At 42.6% G+C, this 23,204-nt stretch overlaps 1 protein-coding gene across 4 annotated transcripts in view; it reads left to right on the top strand.

The window, feature by feature from the left end:
- STRBP (spermatid perinuclear RNA binding protein) overlaps positions 1 to 23,204 on the top strand; it is a 73,792-nt gene that overhangs the window by 39,722 nt on the left and 10,866 nt on the right. For 2 of the 4 annotated variants that reach the window (XM_066201365.1, XM_066201364.1), the window contains exons 14-18: positions 178 to 312; positions 845 to 985; positions 1,538 to 1,661; positions 3,540 to 3,584; positions 6,104 to 6,549. In XM_066201365.1, the coding sequence (XP_066057462.1) occupies positions 178 to 312; positions 845 to 985; positions 1,538 to 1,661; positions 3,540 to 3,584; positions 6,104 to 6,180 (522 nt within the window). In that variant the 3' untranslated portion in view covers positions 6,181 to 6,549. Of the gene's footprint in view, positions 1 to 177; positions 313 to 844; positions 986 to 1,537; positions 1,662 to 3,539; positions 3,737 to 6,103; positions 6,550 to 9,763; positions 9,829 to 23,204 lie in introns of those variants that run through there. The other 2 variants (XM_066201368.1, XM_066201363.1) reach the window with 2 other exon arrangements.

Raw genomic sequence — 23,204 nt, 5'->3', positions numbered from 1 at the left:
GAAATAAATGGGTGTGACTTCTGTGACACCACTGTCCTCTTGCCCTTCTTTTGCTGTGCCAGCATCACAGGCTGTGCTGTAGCCAGGGCAGTGTTATCTGTGATACAGGTGTGCAGAGGTTTGGCTGCCTCTTGAAGAGGGAAAGGCTGTGAAGTAACACCCTGCGTGTCTCCCTAGGTAAGAACTCAGGGTCCCATACTCACAGCAAGTGGCAAAAACCCGGTGATGGAGCTCAATGAGAAGAGAAGAGGTCTGAAGTACGAGCTCATCTCCGAGACAGGGGGAAGCCATGACAAGCGCTTTGTGATGGAGGTGAGTGGAGCACAGGTGCAGCTGGTGAGGGGTTACTGATGGTGTAGCAGAGTCATTTGCTGCTGCAGCTCACAAGTTTCTATTTTGCCTATTGCAATGCGCATCTGCAGTGGTGATTTCTCAGGTTACGTATCTCACCGCTGCTGTGATGATTTCGCTGGGGAAAGGAATAGCCTTTCTACTGTAGGAAAACGCAGTGAGAATGAAAACTGGATTCTGACAGCCCCAAACTTCATGACAAGGAAGGCTCCAGGGTATGGGCTAAATCCAGTATCCAAGAGATACGCTGGTCCTCTGTGAGTTGCGCTTGTAGTTTCCAGGTTCCCGGTATCTGTGACACACTAGTTTCCCAGGATCACCCTGGTATCCTTTAGCAGTTTCAAATCCAGAATCAGTAGAAATTTATCACATAAAAACACTAAGGATGTTTTTTCCTACTGAAGTTCTTTCTGGGTGGCACATCAGCTAAATGGGTGCAGCATGGTGTTCCTGTGGATCAATACTATGCATAAACTCATGTCTTAATTTTCAGGTAGAAGTAGATGGGCAGAAGTTCAGAGGTGCAGGCCCAAACAAGAAAGTAGCAAAGGCAAGTGCTGCATTAGCAGCACTTGAAAAACTGTTTTCTGGGCCTAATGCAGCAAATAACAAGAAAAAGAAGATTCTTCCTCAGGTAAGAACCGCCACTTGCTTTTTGGATCATTATCCCAGCTCTGGGATGGTTTTTGATACAGAAGGCGGCATTTTAGTAAAGTGAGGTTAACACTGGCTGGTGTTGTCATGAGCTGGTTGGTGGGGGGTGAAGTCCTGGCTCTGTTGCAGTTACGTGGGTTCAGGAGGGTAAGGGAGATGTAAAACCAGTGCTGTAGGTTGGGGAGAGGAAAGCTGTAAGGAGGTGGGAGAGAGAGCAGAGAGAGGCTCAGAAGCCAGCAGTGTTCAATCATGCCCAAATCCGAGGTAAATAAGGCACAGTCTGAGGGAAGGGACTGCCAGGGCTGAGCACGGGGAACGTGCTGGGCTCTGCAGGCAGGGCCAGGGCCAGGGACCCGCTGTGTCCCTGTCACTCACATCCTTTGGCACAGCACTCTCCAGGCTGTGCTCAGCCAGCCTGGCACATCAGGCATGTTTACAGAGCCCTCTCAAAGGGGGCGAGTTAATGCAGATGGCCTTGTATTCCAGCAACACTTTCACTCTCTGAACTGCTATTTTTTGTCACTCTGGGCAGACTAAAGGGGTTGTCAATACAGCTGTTTCTGCAGCAGTCCAGGCTGTTCGAGGCAGAGGACGAGGTGCTTTAACACGAGGGGCATTTGTTGGGGCAGCTGCTGCTACTGGATACATAACACCAGGTAAGGCACCACACTTGTAGCTGATAGTTTAGTATTTGTCCGATGGGGTGTTCTTTTTCATGTGTGTTATTCACCTGTGCAAGTGATTTCTTTAACCATCTGAGATGGAGCAGAGGGCTTCATGGGGGTTTAAATAAATCAAAGAGCTGGAAAGCTGGCAGAGTGTATCCTTTATGAGTGTGCAGCTCAAAGCCCTGTATGCACAGAGCACACAGTTATGGGCATAATGGCTTTCCTGGCTTTATTATTTTATGATTTGTCTTCATAGTTCACTGCCAAGGCACAATTCCCAAAACCCTCTTCCTACCTAAGAACCTTCTGGATCATGTTCTGGTTAGCATTAGGAGTGCCTTTTCCAAGAATCCTTTGTGAACATGAAGTCAGCAGGCTCAAGAGTCCCTGAGCTCCCAAAACCCCTCTACATGAATTCCACCCGGAAGCATCTATTAGTAGCTTCTGTGGTGGCCAGAAATTAAAGAATTTCTTTTCATATTCTGGCTGATGGAAGTCATCATCCGCACTGCACTGCTCTTATTAGCAAACAGCTTCTGAAGTCCAAGGGCTTCTGGTTCCCATTTCACATTTTCACAAGAGAATGTTCATGAAATGGTCACTTTCTCCATCCTCAAATTACTTTTGAAAGTGCATTTTCCTTGTGATGCTAAGCATCTCTGAGGTTTGTGGGTGACATGTGAAAGGAATCCAGACATTGTTTTCACTTGTTATAAGAACCACAGATTTGTAAGAATGAGATGCTGAAGATGCCTTAGTCAAAGCAAATCCAGTCGTAGCTTCCAAAAAATAACACTTCTAGTCCTCATGCTCAGGTTTCCAGATTACAGCATGAGCTCTAATTACACCCTCCAGCAGCTCACATGTGCCAATAGCACAGGCCTGGTGTTTGGGAGCCTTCCTGCCTGGCACTGTTGGCGGCATGTCATCTTCATTGTTCCTGTATGGTCATGTCATTTTAAATATTAAAATCCAGTAATTCATTTTTAATGGCTGTTAACATTGTTTTTGGAACTGTCTGTCTGCCTGAGGAGTCATTTAAGAGACACTTTAACCTGCCAAGGGCATGCTTCTTGCCAGTGTGGAATTATTCCAGAAATAAGTTTAATTTCCCAGTCGCCGGAGTTAAGCTTTATTGGCCTTGGCTGTCACACATTATTTCTCTCCATGCCCTATTCTCCTCAGAAATCTCTTACTTTTTGGAGTGACACCAGCAGTCTCCCCAGAAAAAAAACCTGTGAAGCCTCCATGAACTCCTGACATGTAGAAACCAATGCTGGTGCTACCTGTGTTGCTTTTTCTCTCACGTACTTCAGAGTCAAACTCTGCTCTGTGGGGAAAAATCATCTGTTTGTGTGGAGGTGTTCACATGTCTTGTGTGGAATTCTGTCTATTAGAAATGGCAGAGCAAGCAGAATTCACAGGAGCTTTACTGAGGAGGACATGACATCTGCCACTGGCTTCCAGCATTCTCTTTCTAAAGGAAATTTAGGAAAATGACTCCTCTCTGCATAGACCGCATTTGTGTTTTAAGAAGAACATAAGCAAATATGGGATGTCTGTGTCATGCTAAACCTATACTCTGACAGTGCAGACTTGAGGGATTCAGTGGAAAAGAAAATGCTGAGGAAATAAAACAGGGAATTTTAACTCTTTGATGCTGAGGCTTGAGAAAGTCCCTGGCAGCTTTATCTTCAGGCCACTGCATAGGAACATTTCAGTGTTTACAGCAATATTTGTATGTACTGGTGTGAGTTTGGTTTTGCTGTGCTCCTGCTTCAGGCACAGGTCCCTGCCCATGTGCAGGTGTGCAAACACTGGCAGGCAGTGCAGAGAATGACCGCCCTCCCTCCTGTTTCCCTGCAGGCTATGGAGCACCATACGGATACAGCACAGCGGCACCAGCCTACGGTACGTACAGCCCTGTAATTAACACTTTAGAAATTATGCAGAAACTGTTGTGGCAGTCCAAATGTGGCAGTCCAAGGAGAAATTCAAAGAGATTTAAGCTCTTAAACCATGACAACAACACCACTTTTATGCCATAACCTTGTGGTTCTTTTTTGGTTGGAGTAGCTTTTTGCCTCTGCTTTGCCTGGTCTGTGGAAGGACTGCTTGTTCTAATTGCCTGTTCCCTTCATACTGGAACCCAGTCAAAGTAGTTCCCTTACTTTTTACAGCCAGTCTGTGCTCCATTCAAAGACTACCGAAGGGCCTATTTCAGCATCTCTGACCCAGATTTAGCTAAATGGCATTCCAGTAGCATTGGTGAAATGTTTGTCCCCAAGTCTAAGTGACTTGTGGACAACGCTCCCTTAATGCTGTCAACTCTTTGAAGTCTATGGGCAAATACCCCCCACTCCTGCAGGCTAAAACACCACTGCTTGGGACACCAGGATGGGTTTTGGATAGTTGGTACTGGTAGCAATCAGTCTGTGAGGCAGCCAGGACACGGTCATTTGCCACAACGCTTTTCACTGTGAAACATGTTCTATTAGGCTGGCAAAGCACTGGTTTCATGGAGATTGTAAAATGAGCTGATAACCAGAGAGCTGTGATGGAAGTTTTTCTTAACTCGGCTTCTCCCTCCCCACTGGCTTGTTTTACGCTGGACTAACAATGCATTCCTCTAACCGGCCCTTTTGGTTACTTTGAATGAGGTTTATGTGGCAATGGGAGCAGGGCAGCTTGGAGTCAGTGATATGTCCTGGCACACACCAGGACGGTCCCACCAGCCTCTCCTGTGGCAGGGACTGCTCACGGTCTGCTGCTGAAACGACCGGCACAACTAAGGCCTGGAGTTTTTCATGTGGGAAACTTCTGCTTTTTAGCATTTGTGATAAGTCATTCCTCCCAAATTTAACTAAGAATTGTCTAACTTAGGCAATACCAACTCCCCTGATATCATTATAAAAGTTAAAAATATTTTGAAATGTCAATTACATGACTTTTCTAGAAGAATGAGCTCTAACAGGGCAAAAATGCTGCTGCTTTATGACAAATGTTTGCTTTGCCTGACTGGGACCAGCTGGTCCAGTTCTGTACTGAGAGGAAGAATGGGCCCACAGGCTGTGCTCAGTGTGGAATTCTGCCCACAGAATTGGAGCAAACCTCTCTAGTTTTACACCTGCTGACTGGCCCCGTGCTCTGACAGAAGGGCAGCTGGCAGCAGGGCTGTCCCATGGAGTGTTGTCCTTTGTGGTGCATCACACAAGGAACAGCAACATGTTTTCTCAGAGAAAAATGAAAGGAAATTTAGTGTGGGGTATGGATTTTTTTAAAAAAACCCCTTGGTTCTTTTCAAATAACAGTCTCAGAGTATAACTAGGATTAGTGGTATCTGCATGTCTGTGTTTTTACAAGCAGTGACACACTGTGACATGAGGAATCCTTTCCCTGCTGAAGGCAGGAATACTACTGTTACCAAGTTTCCGTGCAGCTTTTCTTGCTTTTTTCATTCATTCCTTCTGTTTTGTGGGGTTTTTTTCCCTCATTATGCCTATTTTGGGAGCTGGATTTAAAGCACTTAGCTGTATATATGTGACATATCACTGACTTCAAAGCATTGTGGAATTGGATGCCCCCATTTTTCACATAAAGAGTTTCTGTTCTTAATGTCTTATGATTGTGATGCGAAGTTCTGGGATAATGCTTTTTGGCTGTAAGGTAAACATGTCTCTTTGCCTTTGTAAGCTGTTGCATGTTGGGAAACTTCACTTTGATCATCTGGTGCTCTGGAATACCTGCTGTTGCTGCTTTGTGATTTCTAAATGGATACATAGGTTAAATACTAGAATTTAAATAGGCAAGATTAAAAAAACCAAACAAACGTTTAATTGTGCAGAAGTTTGTGAGGCCACAAGAACTCTAAAATAATAATGAAATCAGGCAGATGTCAATCCTTCCAGATTTACTACTTCAACACAGGAGAGGAAGTGCAGAATAAGGAAGCAGATGCAGAATTTACTGTAGGTGCTTGATTTTTGGCTGACCTACCTGGATGCTGGTCAAAACTGCTGAACAGTTTCCCTGTGAGTTGTGTTTTATGCACAGCAGTGCCTGTCTAGAATATCTGCAATTGCAACTGGCCTGTGAAATTACCTCAACGTAGAACAAGCTAGTAGAGATTAATTACCATAAAGATTATGAAATAGAGCTTCAGGTCCAAATACACATTCTGCTTTTGAGAATATCACTTCCTTTAAATTTATCAAACACCAGGACAAAAATAAAGCAGACTTGAAGCTATAACCATCTGTCTGAAATAGTGCAAAGTGGTGAAGCGTTACTGTTTATGGGACTCTGCACCCTGACATCACATTGACTGACTGATCTGGAAAAGGTTAATGAGAACACTACTGTAAGCTCTTATTTGACTTTCTTGGATTGCTGAACTTATTTGGAGTCCTCTCCCTTTCTTCTCTCTGTAGGTTTACCCAAGAGAATGGTTCTGTTACCAGTTATGAAATTCCCAACTTACCCCGTTCCCCACTACTCATTCTTTTAGCAAATGGCAGAAGCTAATTCCTATTGATTGAACAACACAGTACAGTACAGAATGTTAGAAGAAAAAAAGCCTTTTTATCCTGTTTTCTTTGAACACATACTTGAGCAAAGTCATTTGTAAAGAAACATCTTTTTCCTACTTTTTGATTTTAACAAAATGCAAATTTAGTTCTCTAAAACTTGAAAAAAATGTTCTGTGAAATGTTACCTCATTTTCAAATAACTTATACCAGCCTTCTGTTATAGGGAAGAACTAGAAGCTTAAATCTTACGTTTTAAATGAAGTATCCGATTATGTAAAATTAAATTTGTGAAGGATGTATAGAATATAAAACACTGATCACAAATAAACTGTTTTGTTGTAACACAAGAGTACTGCCTGTTTCCTAATGCAGTCACACAGACTCAGTTAATGACCTGTATTTGCTGTAGGGTTATTAAATGCAGGGCATAGTTCTTTAAAAACAAAAATAAAAATTTTTAAAAAAAACAAACCACATGATAGAAACTTTACAGTTAACATTTAACTTTGTAAATATTCTGGTGTGTAATAAACTTAGTAAAAGATGGGTTAAAATATTGTTTTATCTTATTTTTTATAGTTAAGCATCAGTACCTGAGTTTCCTTATAGATCAGCATACTGTAACTGTGATTTTAGACACAGTCTTAATTATCCAAGAAGACTTTTCACTCATGCACAAAATGCTGAAAAACAAATGAAACAAAGGGAATTAGTCTGTCTCTGTATAAGGCTGCATTCTGTGAAACAAGTATTAAACAAGTATTACAGGAAGCTCCCACAGAAGGATGCAATTCCAGGGATACACTTTACACCCGTATTGCCCAGAGAAAGGACAACAATAATGTTACAATCAGGTTCTTTAGAGCTCAAAAGCTACATGTTTTCCTTTCTTTTGTTTTTACAAAAAAAACCCCAAAAAACAAAAAACAAACAAACAAAAAAAAAAAACCAGAAAAAAAGGAAAAAATTCCACTTGTTCTTGTGGCCTTCTTCACTTTTAAGATTGTCTGCCCACCCTTGATTTTCCATCCACCATTTCTACAGAAAGCATTTTATTTGTCAATTGTATATTAAACCAAAGGTTCTCCTTTTCCCCCTTACATTTATAAGAATCTAAAGCAGCAACAAGGTCCCCATGAAAACTTGCTATTTAATTGTCCCAGTTCTTGTTGAGTGCTGCTGTGAAAAGTGACACACTTCAGCCATAGGCCAGTACTTTTTTAAGAGTTGGTGCTCAAACCCGGAGTCCTCTTTTTGCTGAGGAGTGTGTGCACCTCTCTGAAATTCCAGGATAGGCCCCAGCTCCACGACCGGAGTCTCCATGGCCTGTGGACTGCTGTGGGTTCTAACAAGGGATTCCAGTGGTCTTTATTAAGGTATCACCCCACAAATAAGCAGCATTGTTGGTTGCACTCTCTCCTCAGCCCTCGCCCATTGCTTTTCCATAGGCTGGCTTTAGTTCCTGCTCTTCCAAAGATTTGCCTTTGTCCCCTGTTCTCTTAACAGACACTGCTGCTGAGGCACGGGGAGCTGTATCTGTGTTGAGGGTGTTGAAAGAGCGGCGCTTAAAGCAACATAAAGTTCCTCCTCCCCACAGCCCCCTTAGAGGGAGAGAAATATTAGAAAAGCTGAATAAGGGGTGGCTTATAGAACAAGCTGCTTTCCCTGGAATTAACTGCAGCTGTTATTCTTAAGCTAAGTTTTTGTGCTTTGGAATGTGTTTACATTTCCATGGTTCTCCTTCTGCCGTAGCTCTCGCTTCCGTTTGGTGTCGGTGGTACTTTAATAAAAGGTAGATGACGGCCCGGGAGGGTGAGCCTGGTGTCACCCACGGAACACAGAGCAGGGGCTGGGGATGGAGCCAAATTGAGAGGTGCTCAGAAATCACTGATCTGTTTTGCTGGCCTATGGATGAAAGGAAGCCATCACGGAGCAGAAAAAGCATGGCTGATCAGAGCCCATTTTTGTTAATCAAATATTCATCAAAGGAATCTTTCCTCTGCACACATTTCCCCCCCCCCCTCCCCTTTTGGAGTTCCCTTGATTGGCAACTGTTTGTAGTTTCCTTTTTTTTTCCTGAATCCCCAGTTTTGTTAAAATTCCAAACAAAATATTCTGTGAACCAATTCCATACAACGAACATTTCTAAGCCAAAAACTTGTTCTTATTTCAAAGACAAGAAGGGCGCTATGCTCTTTTCCAACATGATGGCAGTCATTTCAGATGATTTATAGAAGTCATTTTTTTATTTTTTGTCATTTGTTGGGAGTTACTAACCACATTGTAAACTTGCCCCCTTGCTGCATATTTTACATTTCTCTGCTTTACTGAAAATATGAATGAGCTGTCAGTTCTTTGTTTAGAAAGTGGTAACCTTGGAAGTGTTAGATGTTTCAATACCTTCAAAGAATTCGAAGTGCCCATTTTACAATGAAAACTCCACTTGCAGCTGAAAGAGCAGAGAAATTTAAATGGAGCTTTAGCTTCAGCCAGTCTCAGAAATTAACGTGAGGTTTTTGCTTCTCTGCTCTTCTCCCACTGTAGGTGGTTTTTTCATTGACAGTCCCTATTGCCAGCCTCTCAGCATCGCACCTTTTATTATTCACTTGGGCCCTCAAGATTTCTTCTCTGACTTCTAGAACCATCAGGTTGTCTGGCTCCAAATGGCATTTTGTACATGTCTTAAAAGCAAGAAAAACGTGGCTCGTTTTGAGGTTTCTCAACTTCAGACATGGAATCTGAGCTTTTTTCCTTTTTTTTTTTTTTATTTTTTTGAAAGTGTTTTTCTCACTTCTTGAACTTTGCTCCATGTAATGAAAAGCAATACTTAGTCCAAGCCACAGTCCTCTCTTTGGGTACATAGCAATAGATGTGTATATACTCCTGGTTATTTCTTTACACTAGAAGGGGAAGGACTGGTGTGTTGAGGGGGGAAAACCAAACGCCAAACCAAGGCACCAAACCCGGGTCGAGTGCTGCTTCAAGCACTGAAATCTGCCTTTACTTTCTCTATTGAAGTCCTTCAGAATTTTAATACTACACTGTATTTGCATGTTTCCTATAAAAGTTGCTACAGAGCTGTGCAATGGTCACTCCTGAAGCAGCAGTGCTTTGTACCATTGTGCATGTCAGCAGACATGAAATGTAGCAAAATGGCAGAAGAAAAAAAAAACCCAGAACATTTATTTTTTTCCAAAATGTAACTGAATGATATATTCTCTCTTCCCCACATCATTGATACGAGGCACAAAAATGGTAGGTCTGAACTTGAAAATCAAGTGGATTGCTTTTGTGTCTCTTAAAATCATCACCAAATGATAGGAAAACACAGTATTTGGGAAACATCCAGTTCTAAAACCTTTGCTGCTCTAAATTTACTGAGGTTTTTTCCCTCTTTAATATTTGTATGTTGATATTTTGAGATTGTCAATCAGCAATAACTGAAAGGTGAATGTTTTTTTTAAATGGTATTGGAACATCTATATGTTGCAGCTTAAGACTTCTAAGCAGTTTTCAGCAGGTTAATTCCACTTTATTCTCATTCTCTCCGGACCTTCATAGCCATATGCACTTGTATAAAATAAGCAGAAATGTAGTGACTGTAAGCTGAGATCGTGATATAAAAGGTAAGAGATTTTATTTTCAGCTTAAAGAATATTTTTATTGCTTTTTTTCTAAAAATCTCATATACCTGTGACAATCTTGTATATGGCACGTTTTTATTATGTCTTGTTAACTCAGTGTTTAAAGAGGTAACATATAGGTCTGAATCCCAACTTTGTATTTCTCAAGGCCAATTCAAATACTCCCGTTTCAGTTAAAAAAGAAAAATATTAACTAACACTTAAGAAATTGTTTGGTTTTATCAACAGACTGTTCTCCTTCAAATATTTTTCTCCTGTGTAGCATAAAAAGCTGTGTTGATACTGCTGTGTCAGGCACTGCATTCCTTGCATCCCTGTGGACACGTTTGGGTAGGTACCAAAGCCAGGCCATGCCTGCTCTGAATGAATGCCACACCTTATTTTTATATGCGATGGGCAACAGTAATAACTAGAGGAATTATTTCCCTAAATTATTAAACCTAAACTCCAAAGGAAGAATGAAAAACCTTGATGATACTGCAGTTAAAAATCTGCAGAGATCAAATGACATGAGGCCAAATTAATTCAGGAAGCAGCAAGGTTTGCTTCCCTCCTGCGGGTGCAGTGCAGGACAGGAGGGCGAGGCAGGCAGGGATTTATCTCTGCGTGAATCCTTTGCTTAGCTGTGGTTTTCCACAGCTGGCAATTAGGATACAGCCATCCATAAATAATTGTTTGCAGTTCTGTAGTAAACGTTTTAACAATATTTTACTTAGATTAAAATGGGTTTGGATTATGACCTATCGGTGCACATGATATGTGTAGTTTTAAAATACTATTTTTTTATTTGTCTTTTAAACCTTGCGTTATGCAAAGTTGCATAGTACAGTACTCCAGAAGTGCAGTACTTGCAGTACTTGAAGTTGCTGGAAACAACTCTTTTTATATAAAAATGGTTAAAAAATAAAAAAGCAAAAGGGAGCAAGCTGATTATGTATTAGCATTTTAGGGTCTCAATTCAGAGATGAAAACATGAACAACCCCTGACTGGTAACAGCTGACACTGGTGTCAAACAGAAAACCACTTGGTACAGAATATGTAGTGGTGTATTAAGCCCAAAGGTCTGCATCAAAACACTAACAGCAAATATGAACTGTATTTGATTTTAATATTGTATCATCAAATTCACTAAGCAACTGCATGTATAGGTTATCCATTCCTCAGGATATTTCTGGATATAATTCACAGGCTGGTAAGAGAAAAAGAGCTGTTCAATAGTGTCAGCTTTACTCCTGTGGGCAGGAGCTTGCACCTGGGAAATGAACTGAGGAGCTGTGCCAGGGGCTGGCCCTGGAGGCCCATAACCCTTTTCCATGACATCTGCAGGACAACTGATGAGCAATCAGAATGTCTTTCCTGTTCAGGTGGCAGGTTTCCATCTGCTCTTATCTTCAAGGTGCAAACTCAGGGCTGGATCTGCAGCTCACCTACAGTTCAGTCCCTTTTTGAGCCTGGCAGGCCCAGCAGTGCTGATCCTGGAGCAGCAGGCTGCTCTGCTCCTTCAGACAGGATATTATATGCATCAAGGTGCATTATAATGAACTTCTCCTGAATATTCCTTTCCTAAGCTTAACTGCTGTCAGCCTGACAAGCACTGTCCACTTCAAGGACTGATAATAGAACATCTTGCTGACTCTCACGCGATCTGTGGACTGTGCTTGACAGCTTAATCCATCTGTATTTCTTTCCATCAGAATTGCTTAAACTGTGACTTTCTGTATTTTTCTGTCATCACTCTTTTAACTCTTAAAATCCCAAGCTTTCCACTCTCCTGCTGGTTTTTTTTAAATGATCTCAACTTTGTTGCATCTTTTTTCTCTAGATTTCTCTAATTCCCTGCTGTTTGTAATGCAGTAAAGCATTGCAGTGTTTATGCCTGAGATGGCCCCTTGCCTTTGCTGCCTCCCTTTTCAGTAGGAGAAAACCATTTTCTGATAAGTGAAACACACCAAGACTCCTAAATCCTGGATTCTGCAGCCACCAGGAATCAGAGATAAGACCATAAGGTGCATATTGCCTGGGAACCCCTCTCATTGATATGGAACTTGAGCAAAACAGCCCCATGTAGTGAAGGGTCACAGAGCAGGCTCTGAAGTGCCTGATGTGTTTGTGTTTGAGAGAGCAGCCAATTCTATCAGTAGGTTTTAGCCTAATACCAGGCTATTATCTGATGAGTAATTTGGGTAACATCTGTTTCATCAATGTTGCAACAAGCATGGTTTTGCTGAGGCAGAACTAGAAACTCATTTCTTCTGCATAATACTTGCAGGTTTCCTTTTAAAAGCCTCTTCACAGAGGCTTGGTCTGAATTGCCTTTTCTGTGAGGTTGGAGGTCTGTGTTACAGCTACTGAGCTTTGTATTTCTACATGTACCCAAGAGCCAAACACGTAAATGTGGTTCTGTATGCTCTGTGTAGCTGCCAGGAGCATTACCAATTCTGGAGTATCTTTTCAGTGGAGCAGAAATGGTATTTTACAGTTTGAATTTCTGGTTCATGGAAAAGAATTCTGAAAAAGTTCCTTTCAATTAGTACACCTATAAATAGCAGGCGAGGGAAAGTCTGTGCCTATACACTACCCACCTTAACGCTAGTTTTAGCTAACCAGATGATCGTGTGTATTTTGGGAGATGGTGTCTGGCACTTAAAGGATTAAAAGCCAGAGATTTACAATAAAGAAGCATCCTGTTTAATGTGTTCTCTATACTGGAAATGACTGGCATCATCGTTGACTTTGGAATAACACCCATGAGCTTTTGGGGTCTGCTTTCAGTCCTACTTTGCCACATAAGATTCCTCCAGGCATGCTCTGTGTAGAGAAGGGTTTAGAGTAACCATGCTGGTTAGGAGGGCTTGGCTAGCTCAAAGCATGATATGTGGTGCTTCCTGCCATGGTGTTCTCTCTCTGCCAGTGCTTGCTGTCTTCCTTAAGCACACATTCAGGAGCTGGAACACGGTGACCTTATTCCTGGGCGTTTCGCCAGTTGGATGGAGGGAGGCCAGCCTATGCTCCTGAAGGGAATGTGTAACACGAGGCCTCGGTTGCCCAAGCAATTTCTGTTGGACACAGTGCACAATCCAACCCTCACAAAGGCAATTTAGTGCCTGGGTAGGTGGTTCCTAATCTGTCTAATTTGCTGTCGTGTAGCCAGTGTGAGCTAATTAGATGATTCAGCAATTGTCATGGCTCCCCACTTAATGTGCAGTAAATGCTGCTGCCAGGACTTTCACTGATGTTAAATACCTTTGCTTCTGTGAATTCTGTTCTCCTGCCCTGCCTTTTCTGATCGACTTCTAGTATCCCAGTAAATAACTGATTCTCTCAAATTATGAAATTGTTACATAGAAGTATCTAGATTCTTAAAAACTTTTAATCAGACTGTGAAGCACTTCAGAGAAACCAGTTTTCCGACAAATATTTCAACTTATTCATGTGCCAGAGGATTATTTCTACTCATTAACAAAGATCTGAAAACTGCTCCAGTATCTCTCATCTCTGGAGACAAGGATTCTTTCTTTGAGAACACTTGCCTTCTGCTAGGAAAAAAAGATTTAAACTGTGTCTTAATAAAAGACTGTGCCCTCAAGCCCCTGAAAGAACTTAACTGGGGGAAAGTGCACAAATCTAAAATTATTTGAGGCTTTTTGCTTTCACTGAGCTATTGAGAACAATTTCCCTGGCAACAAGTTCCTCAGATTATTAGGATGTAGAAAATGCAGGAGGAGGGGCATGAAGATTTTTCAAGTAGTCTAGGAAAAAAAATCTTCTGTTTGTTGGCTGTTCAGCTCTGGGACATCATTCTCTTTTCACTTCTTTATCTCCGAGACAGCAATAAATGTGAGCAGCTTTAACGTACCATCTCTGATCCTGTCCTGGTAATGTCCCTTGGAGAGTGAGCGTGGCACTCCCTGTTTCTTCTGCCACCAACTCCCTGAAATAAAGTCCCTTGCTTCATTTGTAATTCTGCATCTGTGCTTCTGAGCCAGGCTAGAGGTGGGACTGCTGTACATCTCTCCAAATCCATATAAACATCAAGACAGTATTTCAGTCTTTACTCAGACAAAATTACAAAATTCTGCCTCCTGTGCTTGATATACCAAGATGTGCTCACTCAGTATTAGAACTTCTTGCCTTTAGCTAAATGCTAAGACAGTTGCCTGTTATTTAATAAGGGAAAACTCTGTCCCAGCCTCACTGAGTTCCAAGTCACAAAGCAGCTTACAAAAACAGCTCCTATTTCCGGTGGCTCTGGGAAACAGCACAGGAGCTCCGCTGCGGTGGATTCCTTTGGATACATGATGAGATGTGTAAACATGAAATTCAGATTGTTGTTCTCAGTCATGAAGCTGACTAGGACCTCGCCTCTCTGGCATCAAAAGAATGAAAATGAGCTCTGTGCTGGGCACACTGAGGAGCTCTGTTAGGAACGGCTGTTCTGTCTCAAAAAACAGTAACTCAGCTCAAATGTTCAGCACACAGACCCTCTTGGGCTTCCTGCTGAATAATCCAGTGAAAAATGAGATATTTTATTGACTTGTTTAAAGCAGAGCAGAGAGACAGGGTAGCTGAATCTGCCGTCTTAGTACAGGAGACAGCTTGTCTAATGGCTTGTTGGTTTCATTCCACTGGAAGTGGAAATTCTGCTAAAGTCATTTTAGAGCACTTCACCAGAGAAACCCAGCACTGAGGTCCTGTGCCTGTGGACCACAGCAGCAGTTTCACATGCACTTTCTTTTGAACATGAACCATTTAAGCTAGTGGTTAAGTATTTAGCATTAAGAGAATTGTCACTGCTAAACTGTTTTATTACTTAACCCCAGTGATGTCTCCTTAGCTTCATTTGTGTCATCTGAATCCACACCTATTAATGTCCAGGTATTCTGGTGCTTGCTTTTTCTGCTCAAAGGCACGGGGTTCACCTGTTGATTTGTAACTGATATGTGAGATAATACAAAAGCACAAGTAGGACACATCTGCCCGTTCCTCTGTCTGCTCCTCTCTCTGGGGTTTCCCAGGAGAAAGGGGGCTCTTCCTCACACACTGGGCTGTGTAGGCAAGACAGTGCTTTACTGTGAGTGCTGTGAGTTAGGGAAGAGAAAAGTCCATCAGACAATAAGGTTTAAATTCAGTGGAGTTTTTTTTCTCCAGTTCCTGAGATTGCATGAAACATTCAGACCACAATGTTTACCTTGATGTTTTTGAGGAGCTGAATGTCCAAAAGGTGTGTGTGGAGATGTGCAGTTCTAAAGCATATCTCTTATTTTGGATGTTGTTTTATCTTGTACTTGGTGCCTTAACTCTGTACAATTTAAGGTCATATATACTGTACCACAGGTAGTTTAGTAGTTGTGTACTTGAAAAGAACCCATTCAGCCTAGTATATAGAAACTCTTGTACAGACTGAAGCCTTCTCAGGGGGAGTACTCTTCCATGTTTAACTAATAATCCACCAAGAAGTGAGAGTTATGAGAATGTAAAGAGCATTTAAAATTTTTAACTGCAGAGACTTAAATTTATCTGAGACTGAATTTATCTGATTTCTAACTTCAAAGGTTTGGGGCAGTAAGATAATTAAAGCTGCAGTCTCTTCTATGCTGTGTAAGTAAACAACTTCAAAATGTTTTCTCACCAGCCAGAACTGCATGTTTGTGCAAACCTCTGGACTGTTATCTCTACTAGAATAAATAACACTTAATTTTAAAAGGCATTAATTGAATGTAATTGGCTATCCTGCATTAGTTAGTACACGAGAGTTGAAATGAGTAAGAACTGCAGTTAATTTTTAATTAATTAAGCTTCATTCATACCTCTTAACTAGATCTAGAAGCTCCAGCTGCCTTGTGCTGCTTTGCAGTTCATGAGGTGTAGTGCAGCATCAGCTTGGAGACAGGATTTCTGAATGCGTCTCGTTCTGGCAGAATACACTGAGGCAAGAGAGAAAAAAGGTAACAATGGCAGTAGAATGTCCTTCTCCAGTTTTAGAGGCAGAGCATCACAGGCAGAAGTTGGAGGGAAAGTTGCACTGCCTTTTCCAAGTCCATTAAGAGAGACTGTGGTAAAACCAGGAGGTTTATGTGTGCTGGGCAAAGCCAGCAGCCTTGTGTCCTATGAGCAGGGGGAGCGGGAACTGCTTTTTCAATAGTTAGTGAGAAATTAGGTAAGAGGTTTCAGCTATCCATACAGCAGGCTAAAAGCTGCTAATGATGTTGCTACAGGAGATGAATTTACTTCTTCTGTTCAGTAAACAAGTCCAGGATTGCTGGTTTTCCAGAGCAGGAATGCAAGAAATCCAATGGACTAATTTTGTTCCCTACCCAAAAGAGGGAGATAGTTCAAGGCAGTGTACAGAGCATGCAGTTGAATTTTGGGAGGGAAAGGAATAATAGTAATTTCCTCAGAAGGAATAATAGTTATTTCTGCAAGCCCATAGTATTCTAGACAAGCTGCCTTTACACAGAGGAGCATGGCAACAAGGGAAAGCAGATACTGCTCCCACAGTGACCCGTGTAATGTACACATCTCACCAATACTGGTGTAACTCCTTATGACAAAGTAGGTTCATTTTACCAGCAAAGTGTATTTTGACATTCTATCCACTTCTATTTTTTAAGCTAAAGGGGAGTTAATCATAGCACTCATCTGTTTCGAAGGGAGTAGAGCAGAAGGTAAGTTTTAACTTCATACTTTGAAGCTGCTATGAATAGATTAACAGTGTTCCATGGAAACAACCTGATGTACTTCTTTATTTTGAGTTTAATTTCTGTGTTCTTGCAAAAGCACAAGCTTGCATAAGCGTAATCAATACAGAGTTACTCAGGGTACTGCATCATCTCAGCAGTGGACACTAACTGCATCTTAAGTCAACAGGCACACATAAATCAAGCTTAATTAAGAGGAACAGGACATCTTGGCAAGTTTTGCTTTACTACTGGCACTGCTACAATTTAATGATCTATGCATACCGGAATGTGTGTACTGCTGCTCTCCCAACAGAACGTGAGTCTTGTAAGGGTGTCCTGTAAAGTAACAAAGTCAGGGTAAGAGAGACAGCCTTTATTCTTCTGTCATTATTTTCACAAAGAACTGTTTCTAAGCAGATGGAAAGCCATTCTGCTCTAAGGAGAATAACGGTGGGCTAGAGAACAGCATTCAGAGCAGTACAGCTTTTGAAAAGTTAGTGATCCTATGAACTTAATTATGAAATTTTTGATTTGCAGTACAGATTCTTTCCTGTGTTTTTAAACTCATATCACTGTTTCCCTGCTCAAAATAACAGGATAAAGACAAGCATAGTTTTCTAATAACATCCATTGCGTGGAAATCCACATACACTGGAAGAAAAGGGAGGCTGTACTGCAGAGAGCATATTCAACTACAGAGCCATTCTCTGGGCAATGCTGCATAATTTAGGAGTGGGTAACCATGCCTTCAGGGACAACATGACACAGAGCAGATGGTTGAAAAAAAAATTACAGAAAAAAGCCTCCAAGCTTTGTCCAGTCATACATTTACCCCTCCCTGCAAAAGGGGACAGGTACGTTCATACACGCAAAATGAGTTATCTGTCAGGCATCACAGAGGTCCTTAAGGACAAATGTTTTGTGGAGCCAGTCTCCTTTTGGACAGAAAAAGGAGGAAGTTGACTCTGTCTTCCAGTTCCAAGGTGCAGTGTCTTATTTCTCATCCTAACCCTATGTCAATAGTTATTGATCAAACTGACTAAGCTTTTTAGGCCGACCAGCTCTCTCCGAAGCAATTCTGTTCTCTTGAGCCTCTGCAGGGGCCAGTAACTGGTGCTTAACTACTGCTTCCACTGCGGAATGTCACCGTCCTCCCGCTGCCCCAGAGCCAGCCTGGGACACTGGCACTTCTCAGAGAGCAACACTGCTGGGGGTGGGTCTCTCCAAAGCACTGAAGTACTACAGCAGAGCAAGTCCCAGTGGGCTGTATGCTTTTTAAAGCCCTGTCCAGTTCTTAGTGACAAAGTTGAGCATGAAACCTGTACTGCCAAATGTACCAGCGCCTTGCTGAGAAGGGCATCAATGGGAAGCAGTCTCAGGCGTGGAGATTTTGAGGAAAGGCTGGTGCTTTCCAAGGCCAACTCACAGGCTTTTTTTACTGGTTCAATTTCCACTCACCAAAACTCACCACCAACCAAATCATTTAAAACTGCTGCTAATTTGGGGTAAATATCACCTTTGTGTAACCCAAACCACCACCATCCATGCATCTAAAGAATTCCTAAGCAAAGACTCCTCAGGAGGCAGAATCCTTCTGACAGGAAATCTGGCAGTGCACTCTGATGTGACTTTTCTGATGATAATTACTTCTCCAAGACAAGGAAAAGACAGAGGCAGTGCTTTGGGGCAGTGTTTCATGCTCAGCAAGTTTGTAGAGGGAAGGAATGCAATTCTATAAATCACTTGTACTGTATTTGTTTCTAGACTTGAATGAATTTCACTTTTCCTTTGTGAGTCAGCGTATTAAGCGTTAAAGAAAAGGTCTATTTTTCTAAATCTCTTTCACCAACAGAGGTCTGACCTGCAGCCAAGAGATGGATTTATTTATCCACAGAGGACGGAGTGTTTTATTTTTGAACTAAGACTGGATATAGCATTAAATAAAAAGCAGTACGACCTATAAACTATCTAAACCTTAAATACTATGAACCAATTGCAGAAATGAGTAATATGGTGGACGATTCCATCTTTCTTCCCAATAAATCTCTCTCAAAGAAGTTGCCCAGAATTAAACTTCCAAATGAAGAGATCCTTGTGGTCTAATTACAGACTACTTTCAAAATGCTTCCGTTTTCTCCCAATTTGTAATCAGTAGAGAACAATGATGACTGAACTATTCCAAACTATAAATAAAGCAATTTCAAATAAAGTAATTTGGCAACAACCACAGCTATTTATAGCACTAAAAATGTAATTTGAACATTCCAATTTTCTTAATTTGGTAGCAGTTGAGTGGGAAGAAAAATAACTACACGGTGAATTTTAAATTGAGCTGTATCTACTCACTGGCCAAAAAAGCCTGCAAATGTAAAGGGAACGCTCTTTGTACCTTCAGTTGCTTCCTCCTGTGCTGCTGTACCCCGTACACTTGGCTTCATTTGGCTTCTGTGCTGTGGTTTGTACGCCAGCCACCGTTACTGACTGTACACAACACGGTCTGCACTGTAATCTCGGGTCATTTCCACTGGTTGTAACCCAACTCTACAGACTTCTCTGTATATAAAACCACAACCATGTCCCATTTGCTTCCAATAGCTCCAATAAAGACTTATCTCTGTCAACAGGAATTATGGCCTAGTGATTGGCTGGGGGGTTGGTTACAGTGAGCAAACTGCCTTCAAGGGGTTCCTGAAGCCTGGGATGCCAAAGCACAGAGGTCCCTTGTGCCCGAGCAAGGTAACGGGCTCAGCAGAAAGGAGACACACGCTCCCCAAGGCTGCAGTGTTAGCACAGACGACTTGGAGATGCAAACATAAAGCACATTTATGCTGGAACAAGCAGAATGCATTCCTTCACAGAGGTGAAAGTGAACAGAGCATTACCAGACTGCAGCTAGAGAGGGCTGCTGCACACAGGTACCTCTGGGGGTTCGCCTTGGCAGCAGTACCAGGAAAGCCCAGAGAAGGCTGTGCGCAGCCAGGAGGGCAGATTTCACTCCAAAAAGAAATCTGGACAATTCCTAGTATTTAGCTAATTAGAAAAACTGGATGTTTGTTTTCCTAAAAGGCAAATTACACACATAAAGAACAAGTACGGTTCTTTCAAAGTTCTCTCCATGCCTCTCATTTCACTGTGTTTCTTAGACATTAAATTCCTGTGGTCCCAGTTTGTCCTCCAAACCAAATCCAAGCAATTTCCTTGTCCAGAGCCACTGAGGGCAGGAGTTGGGGATACCATGACAATTGTATGGCTGGTGTTGTTTGTTTGAGGTTGCAACTCATGGTATTTACTGAAATATACACATATGTCCAGTTGCCTGGAGTTACAAGAGTAGTCAGTGAACACACAGTCTTACATTTCTTAGAAGTGTTTTTCTGGCCTTGAAATACTGAATTGAAATCTGAGTGCAGAGGTCATTAATCAAATTCAGAGGAGATCAGACTTGAAAAGGGATTAGAAACTGTTATGAGCTTGCTATAATTGAGATTGCTCTTAATGAAATGAGATATATGAAATCCCACAGCTCAGAATGTATGATAACTGGAGCAGGATTTGGTGTAAGACTTTTGCCCTCAACAGGCCAGTCAGTGTGCAGCCAGCCCAGCCTGCTGCTGCACTGCAAACAAGTCAGCTATGCACAAAGAGCTACTCAGGGACAACTGTACCAAACCCAACAAAACCATGCATCACTTAAAATTTAGAGCTGTATCAAATATTTAGCAAGTAAGATCCACAAAGAATTGAACAGAGTGGCTTAAGAAAACATCATTAACACTCAACTGAAACTGAAGTCAGTCTTACCTAGTGCATTAGCATAACGCCTGTCTGTGCTCATGCCTGATGTTCACTGGCTCACTACGAGTCATTCCAAAAGCTCCCTGGGGATTATCATCTCTGAGGTGCTGAGAAGGCTGACAGCTCTTTCGGCAGCAGCCTGGCAACTGCTGGTCAGTGAGAGCTCAAAGCGAGCTGGGCCCCCTCCAGGAGCTGGCGGGCATCCTTGGCCTCCCAGGAAAGGGACAGGGGCACACATGGGACTGGGGCACGGGAGAAGCCACGCAGCACCGGCCTAGGCTGATAGAGGAGGTTGGCACATCCTTCTTTTGGCATTGTGAAAATGCCTGGTATCTCCTGCTCAGTTTTACCCCTATCCTGCTGTAGCTAACTTTGCCCAGGCAGTTCCAGGGTATCTAACGTGGAAGAACAGGGAAGCTGTGATTTATGGCCCCTGTCCACCCCACACCCCCTGCAAACCAAGAAATACCCAAGCCCATCTACTTTTCCTCGGCAACCTGCAGTGCCTCTCACTGTGAATCTGCAGCTGAATGCACACAGTGAAATCTGCAGCAGAAAGCTCCTTCATTTCAGGCCCTCCCCAACACTGCTTGACTGCCCCATCCCCTGCTGGCACAGCAGTGAAGGGATCCATGCAGAAGGAACCATCTGCTTAACAAGCAACATGCCCAGTTTATCCTGCTGCAATCAGCATCACCTTGGAAAAGTGTATTTGATTACAGAGGAAGCAGGAAAAAAAACACTGATTGACTGATGTCCAAGCCTGACTAATGTCAAGCAACTAACAAGCCAGCCTGTAACTTCCATGTGCAGAGAACTGCTGCATCTATAAACCTGCCCAAAACAGCACCCCTCTTTCTGCAAGAAGAGTCACCTCACTTGATTGCTCACGACGTAATGCTGACTTGGGTGGTTTGCTGCAGGGTTGAGCTCCAGCAAGTCAGCTAGAAAGAGTTTTTCCCATTTGCTAAGCTGTAAATTATCCTTCTCTTTTGTGACCCCAATCCTTGGTACAATCAACTGAAAGAAACTGGAGCTGCCACTGCTTTCAGGGCCCTGAATTCATCTTCACTTTGGGCTATACGTTCCAGCACATTTATTTGTGATGCTGTAAAAGGCCTCTGTGTACTCTTGTTACAGTTACAACAAAAGGCCCTTTCTTGCTCCAGGCATGAACACGAGGCAAAATCCTAAAAAGGCCTTTAGATCCCAAAAAAGGGTCACATACCCAGCACAAATAACACTTCCCTCTTCCCCTTTGCTTAGGTGCTGGCACACACCAAAGGTAGGATTTCCTGCCTGCAATAAAGGCAGGCTCAGCACTCTGCTGGTTCTGATTCATTCAAAGGGATTTTTTTTTTTTTTTAAATCTGGGTAACTTTGGATTACAGTAGAAGAAGGAAGGCTAAACCAGGGCAAGATGACAAAATACAGCTCAGTAAATCCAATTATGTTGCCCTGCAAAGCAGTTCCACAAAAACTCCTATACTGCAAGTCTTGAGGTAACCACGGGACTCCTGCATGCAGCACAAAGCAAGCACATGGACAGGGGTTTGAACTTCTCAGGTCAGTTCTCCTGGGTTTAAAGAACTGTGTGGTTTTGAGAAAGATGCTGTTACATGTAGAAGACATGTAACTTCTGCCTGTACATTAAACTATTCTCTCTGAGATCAAATGAATAAAAACTTGAATGGAACTCAGAACTTTCCAGTTACAGTAATTACTGGCCTCCTCACTCTGTCCTAACCATGGCACTGTGCAGCACCTACAGCTTCTAAAGATGTTCAGAGTCATATCACACCCGTCATCATGCGAAACACCATCCCTTCCCTCCCGTGCTGGATGGGATCGTGTTCCTCAAGTGATTCCCTGTGGTATTATGCAGCAGTTTGGCCATGTCCTGAGGAGGTGGCAGGCTCAGATATACATTGCTCTGCGAGCCTTCATCCTCCTCCTCTTTCCCACACATTCTCTCTGGTGCACGAGTATTAATTACCATCAAACCACCTCCCTAAGCTAGCAGAGCCTCCAGGACACAGAAGGCATTAGATCACTCCCCTGTTTTCCAGGCAGCCAAGACTTGTGCCAAAACCACAGTGGTTTGCTGTGGTGTTCTTAAAAGAACTGATAAACCCCTTTCACTTACACGGTGACAGCTGACAGTGACACAGCACTGCCATCTCAGCCAGTCCTTTACTACCTTTTCTCAGGCACAGCAGTTTTCTTTTCCCTGTGTGGCATAAACTGACCAGCCACATCAGAAAACTGCATCAGGAGTCCTTCCAGTGTCCCCTCCCAAATGACATTCAACAGTGGCTCCAAGGCCCCCTTTCCCCACACAGCGCCAGCTCTGTGCATGAACAGACGCTCCCAGCAGGGAGTTTAAACACACAGCTTGGATGTTTTCATGGCACATGCTAACTGTGCTCAGCATGAGGAGGGCTTCTGCTCAGAGCTGGCAGCCTGCAAGTCTTGTCTCTTCTGCACCTTCTGGAGCCTCAGCGCCCAGTGCGGCTGCAATTCCATCTGAAACGCTGCAGCACTTTCCTAAAAATCATTACTTTTGTCACACAAGCTGTTGATTAAGATGGACATCGGCAACTCCGTAACAGAGCCAGCCTGCTCGCTGCCATAAAACAACCTGCACTCGGACTCCTGATCCCCTCCAGTGACCACCATGTCACTGGCCCATAAGGTGAGATCTCGAGACACCAACTCACTTCACCTTCAGCTGTAACTCAAGTCACTAAAGCTGATTAAAAAATACTTCTGCCCTAATGTTTTAACCAATGAACATTTTCAGTTTGTTGTATTCCAAAAAACTTCTGTGATAAACTTTTGCTATAAAGTTTGCTACATCTCCTATCTCAGCCATTATTAAT

The sequence above is a fragment of the Chamaea fasciata genome, unplaced genomic scaffold, assembly GCF_029207755.1.
Source record: "Chamaea fasciata isolate MVZ Bird 193981 ecotype frontalis unplaced genomic scaffold, bChaFas1.0.hap1 SCAF_20, whole genome shotgun sequence".
NCBI lineage: Eukaryota > Metazoa > Chordata > Aves > Passeriformes > Sylviidae > Chamaea > Chamaea fasciata.
This window is presented reverse-complemented; position numbering and strand designations above follow the sequence as displayed.